Source organism: Tamandua tetradactyla, chromosome 21, assembly GCF_023851605.1.
Source record: "Tamandua tetradactyla isolate mTamTet1 chromosome 21, mTamTet1.pri, whole genome shotgun sequence".
Taxonomy (NCBI): Eukaryota; Metazoa; Chordata; class Mammalia; order Pilosa; family Myrmecophagidae; genus Tamandua; species Tamandua tetradactyla.
The window spans coordinates 55,360,527-55,381,154 of NC_135347.1; the positions used below are offsets into that span (position 1 = coordinate 55,360,527).

Below are 20,628 nucleotides of genomic sequence, written 5' to 3' on the forward strand. Positions count from 1 at the left end.
AACTTCACAGGAGAGGCTTGCTGGCAGAAGAAGCAGTGAGCCTCTTCTTTTCTTCCTTAAAAGCCTTCAGCTGATTAGACTATCTCATCCTGGGAGACGAGCCTTAGTTGATCTCAGATGGAATCAGCCACAGATGCAATCAACTGACCAATGATTTGATCATCCAGCCGTGAAATAGCTTTGTGGCAATGGTCAGACCACTAGAATCATTTGGCCAGGTTGACACCGGAACCTAACCATCACACCCAGTCAAGCCTTGAAACGATTACAACCTCATAAGACACAGGCCAAGCTATCCAGCTAAGCTGCTTCTAAATTCCTCACACACAGGAACTGCATGAGTCAGTACATAGTCGTTTTAAGCCAGAGTTTTGATGTAATTTGTAGAGATGATCTCCAAAGATACCCAAAAGGCATAACTGAATTCTGGGATCAGTAGATAAGGAGGAGATACATCCACTTTCCAATATGTGCTCTTGAAACTCTCAGATTTCTTCATGTATTTTTAAAGATCCACTTATTACTTTTATAATTTTTAAAAAGTTGTAAGCAAAATACTGTTAAGAGAAGTACGCCACAATAGTGGTCCTTCCTAATCCTTCTTGTCCTTTTTTTCTGACTCTCAAGACCTAACTTTGGTATAGGTTCTGCTTTTTTTTTTTCTTTTACATGGGCAGGTACAGGGAATTGAACTCAGGTTTCCAGTATGGCAGGTTAGAACTCTGCACTGAGCCAACATCACACCACCTAGGTTCTGCTTTTTTAAAAATGCCCAAATACTGAAGGGTTGTTTTTCTTCCTTAATATTGATGTATTTCACTGAGAATATCAACACATAACTAGATGGGGAGCTGCTCAAGGTAGGAATTGCAGTTTAGTTATTTGCATTTAGCACCCCAATAAATGGTTGTGGTATGAATGAATGGACCATTCACACAGTGTGGATGGCTTGCCTAGGGTTAGTGATGGAGTCCTCAGGCCTGGGGCTGTGGGATCTGCCAGAAGAGGCTACACATAACTGGTCATTCCTAATTTCTCACCCATCAAAGACAGAAGCTGAGGGATAATCTGTAGACTGACCAACTGAATAAGGGTGAAAGCCATTCATACTCAAACTACAGACTTCTTCATACTCTCCCTCAAGGTGTGGTTTAGGTGTCTCCAATTATTTACATTTAAATAAAATTGCCATCTCAGGGGAGTTTCAAGGTCTGAATAAAATGTAGGAACTTGGGGGAGCGAGGGTAGTTCAGTGGTAGAATTCTCACCTGCCATGCAGGAGAACTGGGTTCAATTCCCAGTCCGTGCACTTCCCAAAATACAAACAAATAAGCAAAACAAACAAATGAACAAAACCCAACCAAACAAACAAAAATTCAACAAATGGTGATGCAGTCATGGCATACTTACATGGAAAAAGAATGAAATGTGACCCCGCCATACAGCATACAAAAAAAAAATGTAGGAACTTGATCATTGGGTTTTTTTTTTTAATTGTTTGTTTTCTCTTCAGAGCTATGGGTGGGAAGAGGATTAAAGACACACCTCTGACCAGTGTGGAAGCAGAAATTTCTATTTTTAAGAATAAAACCCTGCATCCCATGCCTCTGCACCCCACACCTTTCCTTGTGACCCTGCACTGCACCCTGTGCTGTGCCCTATACCCCTGGGCCCCCACACCATGTCCATGGCATGCCCTGCCCCTGCACTGTGCCCTCTATGCCCCTGCACTTCCACACCCCACCCCACCCCCTCACCATGCCCCATACTGCACCCTGTGCTCCTCACACTTTGCCTCACAACTGCCTACCTGTGTAGCTTTAAACACATCCTCAAGTAGAGTTGCATCACCTGTGTATTAGGATTCTAAAGAAATAGAATCAACAAGAGATATTTGTAAGTATGAAATTTATAAAAGTGTTTCACACAACCGTGGGGATGGAAGAGTCCAATATCTGTAGTCCTGAAAGCAGCAAGAGAAAAGGGACTCACCATGTACAAGAGAAACCACATAAGCCTGAGCTCAGATTACTCAACAGGCAACATGGAGGTGAGAATGCAGTGGTATGGTATATTTAAGGTGCTGAAAGAAAAGGACTTCCAGCAGTAATTCTTTATTCAGCTAAATTGTCCTTCAAAAGTGAGGGAGATCCCTTTTTAGTTTATGGTGGATTGGAGTGGCTAGAGGGAACTATCTGAAACCATAGAGCTGTGTTAGAGTAGCCTTGAAGATGACTGTATGAAGATCTAACATTTACAATGTGACTGTTAGATTGTGAAAAACTTGTGTCTGATGCTCCCTTTATCTAGGGTATAGACAAATGAGCAAAAAATATGGATAAAGATAAACAAATAATAGGGGGAACAAAAGTTAAAACATATTGGGTAAATGGAAATATTAGCGGCCAATGAGAAGGAGGGGTAAGGGAAATGGTATGTATGAGTTTTTTCTTTTTATTTGTTTTTCTGGAATGATGCAATTGTTCTAAAAAATGATCATGATGATGAATATACAACTATGTGATGATATTGTGAGCCATTGATTGTACACCATGTATAGAATAATTGCATGTTAATAATATTTGTGTGTTGTTTTACCAATAAAAATATTTTTAAAAAAGTGAAGGAGAGATTAAAATTTTTACAGACAGACAAGGGCTGAGAGAATTTGTTAACAAGAGATGTGCCTAAGGGGGCAATTCTATCACTGAAAAATAGAAAGACAGGAGAGGGAGGTCTGGAGGAGGACACAGTTTTGAATAGTACTGGTAAGAGCAACTTAAAGGCTAAAAAGAGATAGATGGGGAAAAATATATAAATCTGACAAATGAAAACCAAAGGATAAAATGGTAGATTAAAGAAATGCCTTTTATAGTAATAGTGTTGAATGTTAATGGAATAACTCATCAATTAAAATATACAGATTGACAGAATGGATTAAAAATATGTTCCATCTGTTTGCTGTTTTCAAGATACTCATCTTAGACCCAAGGATACAAATAAATTGAAAGTGAAGATGGAAAAAGATATTCCATGCCAGCTATAACTAAGAGAAAACAGGAGTAGCTATACTAATAGCAGACAAAATAGACTTTAAATGTAAAGACATCATAAGAGACAAAGAAGGGCACAACATATTTATAAAAGGGACAATTCACCAAGAAGAAATAACAGTCATATATGTTTATGCTTCTAATCAAGGAGCTCCAAAGTACATGACGCAAACATTGGCAAAATTAAGGGAGAAAAGGGGTTTCAATAATAATAGTGGGAGACTTCAATACACCACTCTTCTCTATAGATAGAACAACCAGACAGAGGATAGACAAGGAAATAGAGAACCTAAGCAATTTGATAGATGAATTAGACCTGACAGACATACAGAGATCATTGCACCCTAATGTTTTAATCCTAATCTCTTTTTGTAAAGGCAACCATTTCTTCTAATCCTTATTCAGGACTATAGGTTGGAAACTGGATTAGGTTATCTCCACGGAGGTGTGACTCAATCAATTGTGGGTATTAAACTTGATTAGATGAAGATGTGTCAGTGAAGGATCCCAAGATGGCTGGCTGGGAGAAAACTTGCTTTGATAGCCATTGACTGGGTATCTTTTGGGGAGATAATACCCCAAAACCAAAAGACCATTGCTAACTCTCTGAAATTCTGGAATGAGACCCTTACCTCCAGGTTGGCTGCTCTATCTGAGAAGCCCTCAGCTATAGACTGGATTAACTCCAAGACCAATGTGGCCAAGGCTGATCTGGTGGATGATTTTGAGAAGAAGTTTAAAACCTTGAAGTTTCCTGTGCCAGAGGATAAATATACTGCCCTGGTGGATGCTGAAGAGAAAGCAGATGTGAAAAGTTGTGTTGAGTTTTTGAATCTCTCAAAGACCAGAATTGAGGAATACGAGAAACACCTGGAGAAGATGAGGAACGTAACTCCACTTGACCAGATGGCCATTGAGGACTTGAATGAAGTCTTCCCTGAAATAACATTAGACAAGGCAAAGTGTTCCTACTGCCCTCATCAGCTGGTTGAAAATTTATAAAACTGAATCTGGGAGGAAACTCTGGCCCTTGCATCACAAACTCTGGATATTAAAAATGAGTGATTATTAAGAAGAAGAAGGAGAAGGAGGAGGAGGAGGAAGAAGAAAGAGCAAAAATTGAGGAATTAACTGCTCACCTGGAGGAACTTGAGAAAGAACAGCAAACTAACCCCAAAGCAAATAGAAGAAGAGAAATAACAAAGATTAAAGCAGAGTTAAATGAATGGGAGAGCGTGCATGGATGGTTCAGTGGTAGAGTGCTTGCCTTACATGCGGGAGACCCAGGTGCAATTCCCTGACCATGCACCTCCCCCCCCCAAAAAAAATTACACCACTAAATGAATGGGAGAACAAAGGAACAATAGAACGAATCAATAAAACCAGAAGTTGATTCTTTGAGAAAAATCAATAAAATCGATGGCTCACAAGCAAGGCTGGCAAAGAAAAAAGAGAGAGGATGCAAGTAAGTAAAATCAGAAATGGTGTGTGGCGGGGGCATTACTACAGACCCTGAAGAAATTTTAAAAAAATCCTAAGAGGATACTATGAACAACTATATGCCAACAAACTAGACAATTTAGATGAAATGAACAAGTTCTTGGAAACACACAAAGAAGCTACACAGATTCAAGAAGAAATAGAAGATTTCAACAAACCAATCACAAAAGGGAGTGAAATCTTGCTGGTTTGCCAGGTTAGTGTGAGCCCCAATAAATCCCAGAGTGATTTGGGCAGTGGATAAAGAAGTAATTGCCAAGTCCCCTTGGGGGAATGGGCAGAAAGGAGGAAATATTCAACTTCCCCATTTGGAGAATTTCTGATATTCTTGCAAGCAGTGGAGACAACCAATTCAATAGGCTGAGCCCTTGATTCTGGGGGTTCAATCTTATGAAATTTATTCCTGCAAAGGATAAGCTAAGCCTGCTAATAGTTATGCCCGAGTCACCCCTAGAGAACCTCTTTAGTTGTTCAGATGTGGACTCTTACTCTAAGCCAACTTGGCAAGTGAACTCACTGCCCTCTTCCTTCATGGGACATGACTCCCAGGCAGCTAAGTCTCTCTGGCAATGTGGGACAGAACTCAGGATGAGCTGGGACCCAGCATCATGGGATTGAGAAATAAGACAAAATAAAGTTTCAGTGGCTGAGACATTTCAAACAGAGTTGAAACGTTATCCAAGAGGTTATTCTTATGCATTATAGAGATATCCCTTTTTATTTTGTGGTATGTTGGAGTGGCTAGAGGGAAGTGCCTGAAATTGTTTAACTGTGTTCCGGTAGCCTTGATTCTTGAAGATGATTGTATAATGATACAGTTTTTACAATGTGACCGTGTGGTTGTGAGAACCTTGTGCTCATACCTTTTATCCAGGGTATGGAGAGATGAGTAGAAAAATAAGGAAAACTAAATAATGGGGGGCGATAAGGAATAAAAAATTTTGAGATAGATTGCAATACTAGAGAGGGGTAAGGGGTATGGGATGTGTCAGTTTTTTTTTTTTTTTCATTTCTTTTTCTGGACAGATGCAAATGTTCTAAAAATGAGCATGGTGATAAATACACAACTATGTGATGATAATGTGAGCCACTGATTGTATACTGTGGGTGGACTGTATGTGTGTGAAGATTTCTCAAGAAAAATATTTAGAAAAATGAGCTATCACCTCATACCTACAAGAATGGCTGCCATTAAACAAACAGGAAACTACAAATATTGAAGAGGCTGTGGAGAAATTGAACACTTATTCACTGCTGGTGGGGATGTATTATGGTACAGCCATTGTGGAAGACAATTTGGTGGTGCCTCAGAAAACTAAATATCAAGTTGCCCTATGATCTGGGAATACCAATACTTGGTATATACCCTGAAGAGTTGAAAACATGACATGAACAGACATTTGCACACTGGTGTTCATAGCAGCATTATTCTCAATTGTGAAAAGATGGAAAATCCAACTCCTCATCAACAGATAAATAAAATGTGGTATATACATATGAAGGAATATTATCAGCAATACGATGAAAAACATATGACAAACATGGATGAAACTGGAGGACATAATGTGAGTGAAATAAGCCAGACACAAAATGACAGATACTGTATAGTTAGCTAATGAGGTTGAACTTAAATGTAAGGGAATGAAGAAGTGAAGGCAATTCATTAGTAGGTGTGAAGTTCAGGTTTATGTGTCTACTTGGTGAGGTGATGATGCTCAGTTTTGGTCAAGCAAGCACTGGCCTATCTGTTGCTGTGAGGACATTTCATGGACTAATTTAAGTCCATAATTTAATGAGCATGTTGGGTGGGTTATATCTGCAGTTGGCTAAGGGAAGGGTCTTCTGCAATGAGTGGCTCTTAATCTAATCACCTGAAGACTTTCAAGGAGATTTCAGAAGACAGAATTTCTCTCTCCACTTCAGCCAGTGAGTCTCTCCTGGGGAGTTCACTGAGGCCCTTCACCAAAGTGTCAGCTTGCAGCCAGCCCTACAGATTCTGGACTCTTTCATCCCTATGGTTGAATAAGACAATTTTATACATCTCATATTTACGTATATCTCCTGCTGGTTCTGTTTCCCTGAGAATCCTAATTAATATTATATGTAATATTGCCATATTGAAGGTGAGCATGTTCAAAAGGGGTTGTATAGGGCCACATATCACACTGATTAACACTACAAATATAAATAAGTTCTTACACGAACTACTTCAAAGGTATGAATCTTGTACAAATTGCAAATAATAGAGGGTGTTCTAGTTTGCTAGCTGCCGGAATGCAACACACCAGAGACGGATTGGCTTTTAATAAAAGGGGATTTATTTTGTTGGTTCTTCAGAGGAAAGGCAGCTAACTTTCCACTGAGGTTCTTTCTTACGTGGAAGGCACAGGATGGTCTCTGCTGGTCTTCTCTCCAGGCCCCTGGGTTCCAACAACTTTCCCCGGGGTAATTTCTTTCTCCATCTCCAAGGGCCCGGGCTGAGCTGCAAGTGCTGAGATGAGGAATGCCAAGCTGCTAGCAGTGCTACGTTGCAATCTCCCATTTAAGCACCAGCCAATTAAGTCAGACGTCACTCATTGCAGCAGACACGCCTCCTAGCTGACTGCAGATGTAATTGGCAACAGATGAGGTTCACGCACCATTGGCTTATGTCCTCAGCAACAAGACTAGGTATGCTCACCTGGCCAAGTTGACAACTGAATCTAACTAACACAGAGGGGTACAGGAGGAAAACTACAGTTGCATCCTATGGTCTATTTTTAATAGGAAGATATGAACAGTACCACAGCAATACCAGGAGCAAATAACTGGGGTGATGGCAGTGGTGAGGACAAGAGTTAAAGGGACCAAACAGTATTTTGTCCTTTTGTTTCTGCCCAATTTCAATCAGGGTAATGTCCTCAAGGTCCATCCATGTTGTTACATGCTTCATGTCTTTATTCTGTCTTACGGCTACATAATACTCCTTCGTATGTATATACCACAGCTTGCTTAGCCACTCATCTGTTGATGGACATTTGGGTTATTTCCATCTCTTGGCAATTGTAAGTAATGCTGCTAGAAACATTGATGCAAATGTCCATTTGTATCCTTGCCCTCATGTCCTCTGAGTAGATACCTAGCAATGGTATTGCCGGGTCATATGGCAATTCTATACTTAGCTTCCTGAGGACCCACCAAACTGCTTTCCACAGTGGTCGTACCATTTTGCATTCCCACCAACAGTGGATAAGTGTGCCTCTTTCTCCACGTTCTCCCCAGCACTAGTCATTTTCTGTTTTATTGATAATGGCCAATCTAGTGGGTGTGAGATGATATATCATTATGGTTTTGATTTGCAGTTCCCTAATAGCCAGTAAAATTGGGCATCTTTTCATGTGCCTTTTAGCCATTTGTATTTCCTCTTCTGAAAAGTATCTGTTCGTGTTTTTTGCCCATTTTTTAATTGGGTTGTTTGTCTTTTTGTTGTTGAGTTGAAGAATCTCCTTATATGTTCTGGATACTAAACCCTTGTGTAGGCTGCCTTTTTACTTTCTGGACAAAGTTCTTTGATGTATAAAAGCGTTTAATGTTGAGGAGCTCCCATTTATCTATTTCTTTCTTCAATGCTAATGCTTTGGGTGTAAGGTTTAGGAAACCACCTCTTATTACAAGCTTTATAAGATATTTCCCTACATTTTCTTCTAAAAGTTTTATGGTCTTAGCTCTAATATTTAGGTCTTTGAGCTATTTCAAGTTAATTTTTGTATAGGGTGTGAGATACGGGTCCTCTTTCATTCTTTTGCATATGGATATCTAGTTCTCTAAGCACCATTTATTGAAGAAACTGTTCTGTCCCAGGTGAGTTGGCTTGACTGCCTTATCAAAGATCAATTGTCCATGGACGAGAGGCTCTGTATCTGAACACTCTGTTCAATTCCATTGGTCAGTATATCTGTCTGTATGCCAGTACCATGCTGTTTTGTTTGTGAAAGCCTTGTGTCTGATGCTCCTTATATCCAGGGTGTGAACAGATGAGTAAAAAAATATGGATAAAAAAATAAATAAATAATAGGGAAGACAAAGGGTAAAATAAATGGGGTAGATGGAAATACTAGTGGTCAGTGAGAAAGAGGGGTAGTGTATGGTATGTATGAGTTTTTTCTTTTTATTTCTTTTTCTGGAGTGATGCAAGTGATCTAAAAAATTATCATGGTGATGAATACCATGTGATGATAATGTGAGTCATTGATGGTACACCATGTATAGAATATATGTGAAGATTTCTCAATAAAAATATTAAAAACTTAAATTAAAAAAGTTAAGGGGAGTTTGGATTATCTATTTGGTGAGGATGTGTTTATTGGTTATTTGTCTCTTTGGGGCCATGAAAATTATCTAAAGTTGAGAGTGTTGATGATTGTACAACAATGAGAGACACAGACTTTTTACTTTGAACATTATCCATGATGCCCAATTGATGGCAGTGGCTGAAGGATACACTCAGAAGCTGAATGGTGAACTGTGGGTGTATATATATATGATGGAATATTGTGCAGCTACAGAAAAGAACGATATTGTGAGGCATGCAATGAGGTGAATGAACCTTGGGGACATTGTGTGGTACAAAATAAGCCAGAAACAAAAGAATATTGTAAGGTCTCTTTTAGAAAATACTTATAAGAAAATTAGGGCCTCGACTGTAAACTCTTATAGCAGTCACATTTAGTCCAGAGCTGTAAATGTTATTTCTAGATTTTGAGATGCTATGCCATATATGTATACCTTGATATTTCTCTGGAATTTTGGGAAGCTGTGTGACACCTAAGACACAGAGTTGGAGTTCTGCATCTCTCAAAGTTAGCATTGCTACATACAATAACTGTTAAAGAAACTGAAAATGAGATCATGCAGCCAGTCTGGTCAGGACTAAGAAAAATCAGAACACAAGGCCAAGGATGACATTGTCTGTATTTTAGAACTTCACGTACTGTATGAGACCAAAGGAAGAGAGCTTTATTTTGCACAGAACCTAAATTTTCTGTAGCACACAATCTAATTCAACTTGTCTGGATAGTTCATTTTAAACAACCCAAACACTTGGAGCCCAGAATGGGAATGAGGGCCTGTAATTCTGTATAGCTTAATGTTATGCCTGGATATGTCCCAGAGTACACTGGGCAAATACTTAAAAAGTATTGACAAAGTCCATTGAAGGACTGGAGAGAAAATATGTAACTATTCAACTTTACCACTGGTGAAACCCCTGATACTGTCTCAAACTTTAGGGACTCCCAAGTCAATAGGCCAAGCCCTTGATCTTGAGGCTTGTTCTTACAAAGCTCATTCTGTAGTGGTGAAGCTAAACCTAAGAGTTATCTCCAGAAAACCTGTTTTGTTGTTCAAATGTGGCCTCTCTCTCTCTCGGCCCAACTCTGCAGAGAAAATCCTCACCTCCCCCCTATATGGGACATGATGTCCAGGAATGAAAGTCTCCTGGCAACACAGGACATGACTCCCAGGGATGAGCCTGGCTCTGGCACTGTGGGATCCACAACACCATTCTGACTAAAAGAGGGAAAAGAAATGGAACAAAATAAAGTATCAGCAGCTAAGAGAGTTCAAATAGTGTCAAGAGGCTATTCTAGGCTACTCTTACGTAAGCTTCAGCTAGGTATTACTAATTACCATCGTGTGCCAAACCCCAACAAACACGGTTCCTGTTAACCCTAAAGAACACCTACGACTCTCTCTGAGATTCTACAAACATTTCATGCACTAAGATCACTTTCCAGAAACCTACAACCTCCAGATAGATTCCTATACCAGATAAGTCCTGAAACCCAGAGGGACCAGTCTCTCCAATAATATCAACCGGTTCCATCCCTCTATTCCATATTGTCAACAACCCTTTCAACATAAAAAGTTAGAATGGGCATAGCCCAAATACCCTTAAAATTGGGAGAAAGATCAAAGGAGGAGGAGTTATAATCTAAGATGATAGGATTTAACAAATGAATATGACTACTGAATAATTTATTGATATTTCTTTTAGCCTCCAGTGTCTTTGAGCAGCTAGAAGAAAAAACAAAAAATCGTGGAACTGTAACCTATATCAAACCTTAAAATCTATTCTATAACTACTTGTTACAATGTACTTTGAAATTCATTACTTTTTTGTACATTTATATTTCACAATTAAAATGTTAAAAAAATAAAAATAATAAAGAATAATAAAGAAAAATAATAAATAAAAATAATAATAAAAAATAATAAAATGCTGTAGCAGAAGACCATAATTTACTCAACGAGACCCAAAGAACAGCAGTGACAAACTTTACCTTTGATTCTGTAATATATTGCAGTCTTCTCAAAAGCCTCCAAAGGGTTAAGGTTTCAGGAACAAAGTTGTAATCACTAAACTATGCATACTGATCACATTATAGCCCCAGGATTAATGAAATCTTGATAACCAGGAAACTGTACTTTGAAATTCAGGTTGCAAACAACCTAAGAATCAAATCAGTTAAGCATTTGTGTTCTGTACAGGACAGCTCAAATAAGAGAGCCCCTTGTAAGGGGTATGGTATGTATAATCTTTTTTTTTCTGTTATCGTTTTATTTCTTTTTCAGTTGCCTTCAATGTTCTAGAGCAGCTAGAAAGGAAAAATCTGAGATGGTATGGTAGCCCATGACAAACTCTTGGATCTTGTTGAAGAGTGCTTTGAAAACTATTGCTTTTTTTCTCTGCTTTGTATACATGTTATGTTATACAATTTAAAAAGTAAAAAAAAAAAAAAAAAAGGTCAGGTTTTAGGATAATGAGCACAACGGCTCAAGATGGTGAGGTTAGAGATCTAATTATTGAGCATGTGCAGAATGATTAAATACTTAGTCACAGAAAGTATGTAAGAAAATGGTGGCCTTAATATGATGATGGGTGTGATTTTAGATACAATGAGATATAGGTTAAACTACTACTCAACTTTGGTTGAATCCAGTTGTCTATCAAGATAGCACTGGACTTGGGGTGGGTCAGCTGCGGGTCAGCTGTGAGCTGACCCACCCTTCAGTAATAACCATTCGGGGCTGACTTTAGTGATCATAAGACTCTAAAGTTGAAAAACAGGATAAGTGAGTGTAAGCGAGGGTCACTCAGGGTTTTTACAACCACAAGATAAAGGCTGCATAGTTATACAATCACTATCAGAGACCAAGGCAGCTGGATTACAGTTCAGAGATTTCAGGTATTTCCCTATGTTTGTCCTGACATACGAAAAAATAAAAAGAAACTTCTAACGATTCATAATCATAATCATTCTTAAATCCTAACTTTTTGGTTCCGGTTGAACAAGATGTGAAACCCAAGAACAGAGACAACCACCGGCTGGTATTTTCTCTGCTCTTTGCCCGAGTTCCTCAAACTTCCATTCAGAGTTCTCCTCATGGGCGGGCCTCTATGAGCCCCCTCTGAAAACAAATGAAACAAAACTGGCTGAAAAGCTTTCATTTCAGCAAACAAGCATTCACATAATTCTATTTTTCAAATCACTTCTTTTATGCTCTCTAATGTAGATTCAAAGGCTTGGTGAAAATGAGCCAATGGATGTACCTATTGTTCAATAAAGTTCTGATGAAATTGTCAGTACGCAGACTATGTTTTGATTAAAAATAAGGAGGAAGGGCCGCATGAACTAATCAGAAGTTTACATATATGTGTATGTGTGTGCATAGGAATCCAGCATAGTCATCCTTATATTAAGAGTATGAGATACATCTATGTTCTGTAAACAAATCATTATAGAGTTACTTCTCTCCAGGAAATGAGAATGGGCTGTGGGTAGTGAAGAAAAATTTTCATTTTGTATGTTGCTGTTTGGTGTGATTTTTTACCACCAGCATTATTACACATATGACTAATATGTGCCAATTACCCTCCAAAATTGTTTTCCACTGAGTCAACTGCTAGACTGCTTGCAAGGTCACTGTGAACCATTTGTTCCTGCTCTTTTATCCTATGTTCACCCCCTTCTCTTCCCCACATGGAAAATGAGATAGAAATACTCGTCTCGGGCCAACCTCACAGACCTGCTTTGAAACTCAAAGGAGAACAAACAAGGAAAGCTGGGTGTGAACTGGAGCTGGCAGGTCAAAGAATAATAATAATATTACATAATATTTATGAGTGCTTAGAAAGTGCCAAGTATTGTTGAAGAGTTCTTTGAAAGCTATTGCTTTATTCTCTCTTTCTTCTGTATATGTTATACCATATAATGAAGTTAAAAAAAAAAGTGCCAAGCATTTATTCCTCCCAACTCTGTGAGTAAAATACAGCCATACCTCATTTTATTGTGCTTCACTTTATTGTGCTTTGCAAATACTGCGTGCTTTACAAATTGAAGGTTGGTGGCAACCATTTTTCCAACAGCGTGTGACAGTACTCACTTTTTGTCTGTGTCACGTTTTGGTAATTGTCACATTATTTCACACTTTTCCATTATTATTATATTTGTGATGGTGATGTGTGTCTTTGATGTTACCACTGTAATTTTGTACTTGTTTCGGGGCACCACAAACCATACCTATAGAAGATGGGGAACTTAACTGATGAATGTTGTGTGTTCTGACTGCTTCACCAACTGGCCTTTCCCTCTCCTTGAGCCTCCCTATTCCCTGAGACACAACAATATTGAAATTAGTTCAGTTAATAACCCTGCCATGGCCTCTAAGTGTTCAAGTGGAAGGAAGAATTGCGCTTTTCATCAAAATCTCTTACTTTAAATCAAAGGCTAGAAACAATTCATCTTAGTGAGGATGACAGATGGAAAGCCCAGACTGGCTGAACGCTAGGCCTCTTGCATAGTTAGCCAAGTCGTGAATGCACACGAAAAGTTCTTGAAGGAAATTAAAAGTGCTACGCCAGCGAACACAGGAATTATAAGAAAGCGAAACAGCCTCACGTTGATATGGAGGACGCTTTAGTGGTCTGGATAGAGATGAAACGAGCCCCAACATTCTCTTAAACCAAAGCCTAATCCAGAGCAGGGCCCTAACTCTCTTCAAGTCTATGACGGCTGAGAGAGGTGAGGAAGCTGCAGAACCAACAGAGGCTGATTCAGGAGGTTTTAGGCAAGAAGTCATCTCCATAGCAGAAAAGCATAAGACAAAGCAGCAAGTGCTGATGTAGAAGCTGCAGCAAGTTATCCAGGAGATCTGTGTGCTACACTAAGCAACAGATTGTCAGTGTAGACAAAACAGCCTCATGTCGGAAGAACATGCCATCTAGGACTTTCTTAGGTAGGGAGAAGTCAAGATCTGGCTTCAAAGCTTCAAAGGACAGGCTGACTTTCTCGTTAGGGGCTAATGTAGTTGTTGACTTTAAGTTGAAATCAGTGCTCATTTACCATTCTGAAAATCCTAGCCTAAATTTACTTTTGCTAAACCTATTCTGCCTATGCTTCATAAACAGAGCGATGAAGCCCAGATGACAGCACGTCTGTTTACAAAATGATTTACTGAATATTTTATGCCTACTGTTGAGACCTACTGCTCAGAGAAGAAAGATTCCTTTCAAAATGCTGCTGCTCACTGACAATGCCCCTGAGCGCTCTGAAGGAGATGTGTACCATGAGATGAATGCTGCTTTCGTGCCTGCTAACACAAAATCCATTCTGCAGCCTATGGGCCAACCAGTCATTTCAACTTTCAAATCTTATCGTCTAAGAAATACATTTCTTAGGGGTATAGGTGCCACAGTGGCTCCTCTGATGGATCCAGGCAACGTCCATCGAAAACCTTCTGGAAAGAATTCACCATTCAAAATGTCATGAAGAACCTTCATGCTTCATGGGAGGAGGTCAAAATATCAACATTAACAGGATTTTGGAAGAAGTTGATTCTAACCCTCATGGATGACCTTGAGGGATTCAAAAATTTCAGTGCAGGAAGTACCTGCAGGTGTCATAGAAATAGCAAGGGAGCTAGAATTAGAAATATGGCCTGAAGATGTGACTGGATTGTTGCAATCTCACGATAAAACTTGAACAGATAAGGAGTTGCTTCTTATGGATGAGCAAAAAAAATGCGGTTTCTTGATATGGAATCTGCAAAACAGTGAAGATGGTGAAGATGCTGTGAACATTGTTGAAATAACAAAGGATTGTGAAAGTTACTTAAACTTCAGTTGAAAAAGCAGCAGCAGGGTTTGAGAGGATTGACTCCAATTTTGAAAGAAGTTCTACCATGGGTAAAATGCTATCACGCAGCATTGCATGTTAGAGAACCCTTTTGTGAAAGAAGAGTTAATGGATGTAGCAAAGCTCATGGCTGTCTCATTTTAAGAAATTGCCACAGCCACCTCAACCTTCAGCAACCACCACCACATCTAGGCAAGACCTTCCATCAGCAATAAGATTTTGACTCTGAAGACTCAGATGATGATTAGCATTTGTAAGCAATAAAGTATGTTTGAATTAAGGTATGTACATTGTTTTTGTAAAAACAAATGCTATTGCACACTCATTGGACTACTGTTCAGTGTCAACATAACTCTTACATGCACTGGGAAACCAAAAAATTCGTGTGACTCGCTTTACTGCGGTGATCCAGCACCAAGTCTGCAGCATCTCTGAGGTATGTCTATACTATTCTCTGAGGCACAGAGAAATATCCTGTCTGAGGTAACAAAGCTAGGAAGTGAGAGTCAGAATTCAACATGGTCTGGTATCTCAGGGCCTGCCCCATTAGCCGCTCGGCTGTGTTTCTTCTTCATATAAATGAAAACAATGAGACTTTTTTTTTCCAATCAGATAAACAAAATTCTCAAATATTAATAGTTTCAAATGTAGCTAAGGATTTCAGGAAACAGGTATAAGCATACTATTTTGGCAAAAGTATAAATTACCGAAGATAATACAGCAAGAGTTTTCAAAATTTAAATGTGCATCGAACTACTTCTAGGCTATTCTACTTCAAGGAACTTATCTGACAGAAATATTTACAAGATGTATGTGTGCAGTGATGGTGGTTGAAAGGGGGAGTTTAGGGTTGGGCATGTCACTAGAAGGAAAGCTAGAGAGTGAAACATGGACCCGTAAAGCATAGTAAACCCTGCGGCAGATGAGGAAGGAGGTTACTAGGACAAAAGGAAGATCACCAACCAGAACAAATGTTGTCGCTAACAGGCGGTAGATGGGAAAGAATACACCTACCGCAAACTATGGGCTACAGTTAGCAGTGACATTACATTATCCTTCCCCCAGTTATAACAGAGATACCAGAGCAATCTACAGTTAGCAGTGACATTACATTATCCTTCCACCAGTTATAACAGAGATACCAGAGCAATGCTAAGTGTCAATAATAGGACAGATTAAGGGGTATGGGGGGTTTTTCTTTTTGAAGCAATGAAAATGTTCTACAGGTTGATTGGGGTGATGGAAGCATAACTCTGTGATTAAACAGAGCCAATGATGGCATGATGGCACACGCTGGCTGGAGTGTATGATCTGTGAATATAACCGCTTTAAATATGTACACAAATGTTGAAAGGAGCACTGATTCAACGGCAAAATAAATAAATGAAATACAAGGAAAGAGAGACAACTTAAGGAGCCAACGGGAGAGAAACAGCTAAACATAATATGATTATCTGAAATATTAAGAAGTTGGTATCCTTAAAATGTAGGTCAATCTGTATGCAGACATGGAAAGAATTCTAAAACATACTGTTAAATGACAAACCATGACCAAGAGCATGGCACCATTTAAGTAAATAGACACTGTGTGAGTGTCACAGATTTTCTTCTTAGAAGGAAGAGTCAGGCTGTGGCTTCCCTCCCCCACCTCCCACCCCCTAGGAAACAAACAAAAACACACAGCTCAAATTATTTTTTAAAAAGTCAGGTATTATTTATATTGCAAAATAGTTATTTTTAAAAGTCACAAATGCAACAACTGTATAGTCAGTTTTGAGTCAAGAACCTCTAAAACATGTTGCAAATCACATCTCCTTCAGTGCTATCTTTCAAACAGATACAGTTCAAACCCAGCGAAGCCTTTTATAATTTCATATTTGATAACATATAAACAAAACTGTCAATATTCCAACAATAATTTTTAAAAATACAGAGTGGTCAACGGTAGTCTTAGTTGCAAAGACTACTCAGATTCCCTGAATATTTCAAAGTCAGTAAAATGTCATACAAAATTTGTATTTACAAGTTTATATCCTCATCGTTTCCTTGAAATAAAAATAATATGACAAAAGCTCAAAGGATTAATAAAGAAATAATTCAAGACTCCTAATTCAACAAGCAGATATCACTCAAAACTGATCACCAATGAAGAGGCGCGAGGCATTCTGTTAGCCTCTTTCTTTTTCAAAAACGGTGAAGGCACCTTGCCAAGCAGAAGAAACACACAGTCCATTGGTTCTCAAACACTGGTGCATGGAAGTATCACACAGAAGCATGGTTAAAATCCAGACTGCTGGACTCTGCTCCCAGAGAGTCCCATTGCTGAGTCTGAGGAACCTTCATTTTCAAACCAGATTCACAGTGATTGTGATAAGGTGAGGCACACGAGCCACAATGAACACTTGGCGGCTCCCATCTAACCCGGACTCATTGCTCTTGTCTGGAAACGAGACTCCGGGCAGCTCACCTCTTTAGACTCCTCATCTGCAAAGCTGCTCAAAGGGCCTGATAAACTCTGAGGCCCTTATACCCTAATAAGGCTATAACTGACCCCAGATGAAAAGAAATACAGTTTCAGCTAGGAAATTCGTTTTCATACCAGGGATAATTTTGACGCGTTACCGGGTTTCTGTCTTCTGGCCGCCTTCTGAAATGTTGTTTCTGTCAGGTCGGTTTCTGAATAAAGGAGTCCTGAAACTGCCAACATCTGCTTTGATTCTTGCAAACAGGGAAGCTCCTAGCAATCCTGAGAGGGGTGTGGCATACACATGGTGTATTAGTTAGGGTTCTCTAGAGAAACAGAATCAACAGGGAACGAACAGGTACCACAACTTGGCCAAGTTGACACCTGTCCCTAACCATGACACATGGTATGCGGAGAGACCTGCTCGAGTAGGAAATAACAGAAGCATCCCTAGAACCTTATGCGAGTTCTGTAAAACTGTAAAACTCCCACCTGGGAAGCTGGACAACTCAATAGGAGGTTTTAATGCTGGTTGAATTTGAAGAATAAGAGCTGGATTTCCCAGAGTGTTTCTTTGAGGTGAGGGATATTTGCATCCGCTTTACAGTACGGACACTTCGACAAAGGAGAGCATTCTTTGCGTGATCCCTGAAATCTTGTGAAACAAAGTAATAGACAAAGGGATCAATGCAGCTGTTGAGCGTGGACAGACAGAGGGCTACGATATACAGGGCATAGGCGTAGCTCTGGCCCTGGTATTTGATCAGGAAATAATGCAGCACGAGTAGAAGGTTGCTGGGGGTGAAGCAGATCAGGTACATGGCCAGGACGGTGATGATGAGCTTGATGGCTCTCTGCCTCTTCTTTCCTGAGGTTTCATCCATGGCAGAAGATCGGAGGGTTCTGATCATCAGCATGTAGGTGAAGGCTGTGAGGAAGGCGGGGAACAGGAAGATTCCAATGGCCAGAGAGAGGAAATAATTGAACATGTCCCCTACCAACACCTTCTCAGGCAAAACATCATGGCAGGTGGTGAGGTTCAGGGCTGGAATGTAGGTGGTCTGCTTCACGACATACAAGGGGATGGTCACCACCAGGATGAGCAGCCATACGCCCAGGGAGACACCTACGGCAATGTTGGTCTTCCTGGTGGGGAGCAGCACGGGGTTCGCAATGACCCAGTACCGCTGCACGCTGAGGCAGGTGATGAACAGGATGGAGCAGTACATGTTGCCATAGAAAAAGCCAATCAGCACCTTGCAAAGACCTTCCCCAAATACCCAGTTGTTGCCGTGGACATGATAGGCAATCTTCAAGGGGAGCCAGATCACAGACAGGAGGTCTGCCAAGGCCAGGTTGGCCATGTAAATCACAGCAGGGTGCTTCTTCTGGGTTCGGAAGAGAAAGACCCACAGGGCCATGCCGTTACTTGGCAAGCCAACTGCAAACACAATTGTGTAGACAACCGGGAGGAAGACAGTGGTCAGTTTTCCAGTGAGGACAGAGGCAGAAAAGTCATCCACAGAAAAGCCTGTTTCCACTGTAACTCCTGTCCCAGTGTTCGGAGATGGGCCATTATTCTTACCGATAAGACTTCTTCCTTTAGAGGTTCTATTGAGTCCTGTACAAGAAAAAGGGACGACAGGCAAGGGTCATTACGGAAATAAGCAGTTCAGCAGGAATGCTGTTTTGCTCAAGTAAAAACACTTTAGGAATGAAGACAGAGACACACCATTGGAGAGGAAACCGAAATGTGTACAAGGGCTTTTTCTAAGCTGATGGGAAGCTTAGGAAGGATCCTAACCTAACAGGATTTCAGTTTTCTAGGTATTTCTCCATATATTGTCCAGATTCATTTTCCAATTTTTTAAATGAGTATTTTTTTAATGGCTGGGGGCAGGGGATGTTGAGGGATATGCAGGGAATATAGCATTGGCATCTATGAATCTTGAAAAGACTGTTATTTCAATTTATTTTTGTAAACTGTCCACATTCGATAGTTCCGAACTGCTATCCTGTGTCTACCGGCAGTCCCGTCCCCCCCCACCCGATGCATCGACTAATAAAAATTATTTAGGATTATGCAACAATTCCTTTCCAAATCAAATTACCCAGTGTCTAGGGTAGCAAGCCCTATCTGGACACCAGCTTTCTAATTTCTAGCTTCCACGCTAGCCCTGAGCCAGGACCCAGCCTGGCTCTTCAATCTTTCTTATCCCAGGAACCTTGCGCAGGGAGATTCCCAGAGCACAAGGGCCCGTCCCCTCCACACACAAGGACAGCCTCAGCGCCTGGGCAGGGATTCCCCTGCTTCTGTGCGGCCTCCCTGGAGGCCTCAAGGTCACACAACAGGAGATACCGGTGACAAATTGTGTTCTTACTTCCCACGAGGAACACTGCAAACTTCACGAACTCTTCCTGCCTCCCCCCCTGTATTTTTATGACCTTAACTTTAAAAAACACAAATAAGTGAGTGGCATATCCAGCCCGCGTCCTGTCCCAACTAAGTGTACATGGACCTGGAGAAGACATCGAAGAAGAGACAACGTGAGGACACAATGCTGAGGGAGAGATGCCTTCACACTGTGAGAAACCAGAGCAACCTGCACCTCGGCATACACCAGGAGAACAGCGACAACACATTTAAGACTGGGGAGGTGCCAGTAGAACTTGCATCACATCCGAGAAAGCCAAGGGGTCCTGTGTGAGATTTCAGGTTTCAAGTCACAAATTGGTCTAATAATTTTTATGCTCAATCCTCACTATTTCCTCTTCTATCTCACTCCTGTTCAGCAGGATTATCATGTTTTTTAAAAGCGTCACAACTAAGGATAAACAGTCGTTAGTCTAGGCTGGCAGGTATAGATATTAGCATTTCACTGCCATAGAGGCAATCAACTCACAGATGCTTTAAGTCCACCAAAGAGCTTCCTAGTGATGGTGAGGCCAGTGCTTGCTTGACCAGACAACTGGGCACCATCACCTGGCCAAGCTGACACATGAACCTGACCATCATAATGAGTAACGAGACACAAAGAAACGGAATAACTTGCCCAGTGTTAAACAGTTCTTGGGTCAGGGAGCTGGGAATCAAACCTAGCTGGTACATATCTAGAATCTATGGTTTTAACCATTATACCACCCTGCAATTCAGCGTCCCTAAGCTGAGGTTGCTTGCTGGAATCCCTCGAGACCAACCTAACCTACGGTGACTCCGTGCAACATATTTACTCAAAAAGAAAAATTAAAACATCACTCCTTATCATTTTTTAAAACCACAGTCCTTAAATTAGTCCCACCCCCAAGTAACTTATGTTTGTTTGAATATGAACATGTAAGAGAATCCTGCTACATTCTCTACCTTTCGAAAAATGTTCGCCGTTTCAGCAGGGAGAGGAGTGATGGCATCGCTGATAACTGTAAACAGTGGGCCAGG

General features: G+C 40.3%; 1 protein-coding gene and 1 pseudogene across 2 annotated transcripts in view; one reads left to right on the forward strand and one right to left on the reverse strand.

Moving 5' to 3' along the window:
- The window catches only part of LOC143665676 (proteinase-activated receptor 2-like), a 67,442-nt gene that overhangs the window by 35,970 nt on the left and 10,844 nt on the right, over window positions 1-20,628 (reverse strand). Inside the window, exon 2 of one of the 2 annotated variants that reach the window (XM_077139388.1) lies at window positions 16,438-18,813. The exons of the other annotated variant lie outside the window; for it this stretch is intronic. Within the exon in view, the coding sequence (XP_076995503.1) occupies window positions 17,702-18,813 (1,112 nt within the window). The 3' untranslated portion in view covers window positions 16,438-17,701. Of the gene's footprint in view, window positions 1-16,437; window positions 18,814-20,628 lie in introns of those variants that run through there. 2 annotated transcript variants of the gene reach the window in all.
- On the forward strand, window positions 2,045-4,062 carry LOC143665787 (ATP synthase peripheral stalk subunit d, mitochondrial pseudogene; annotated as a pseudogene).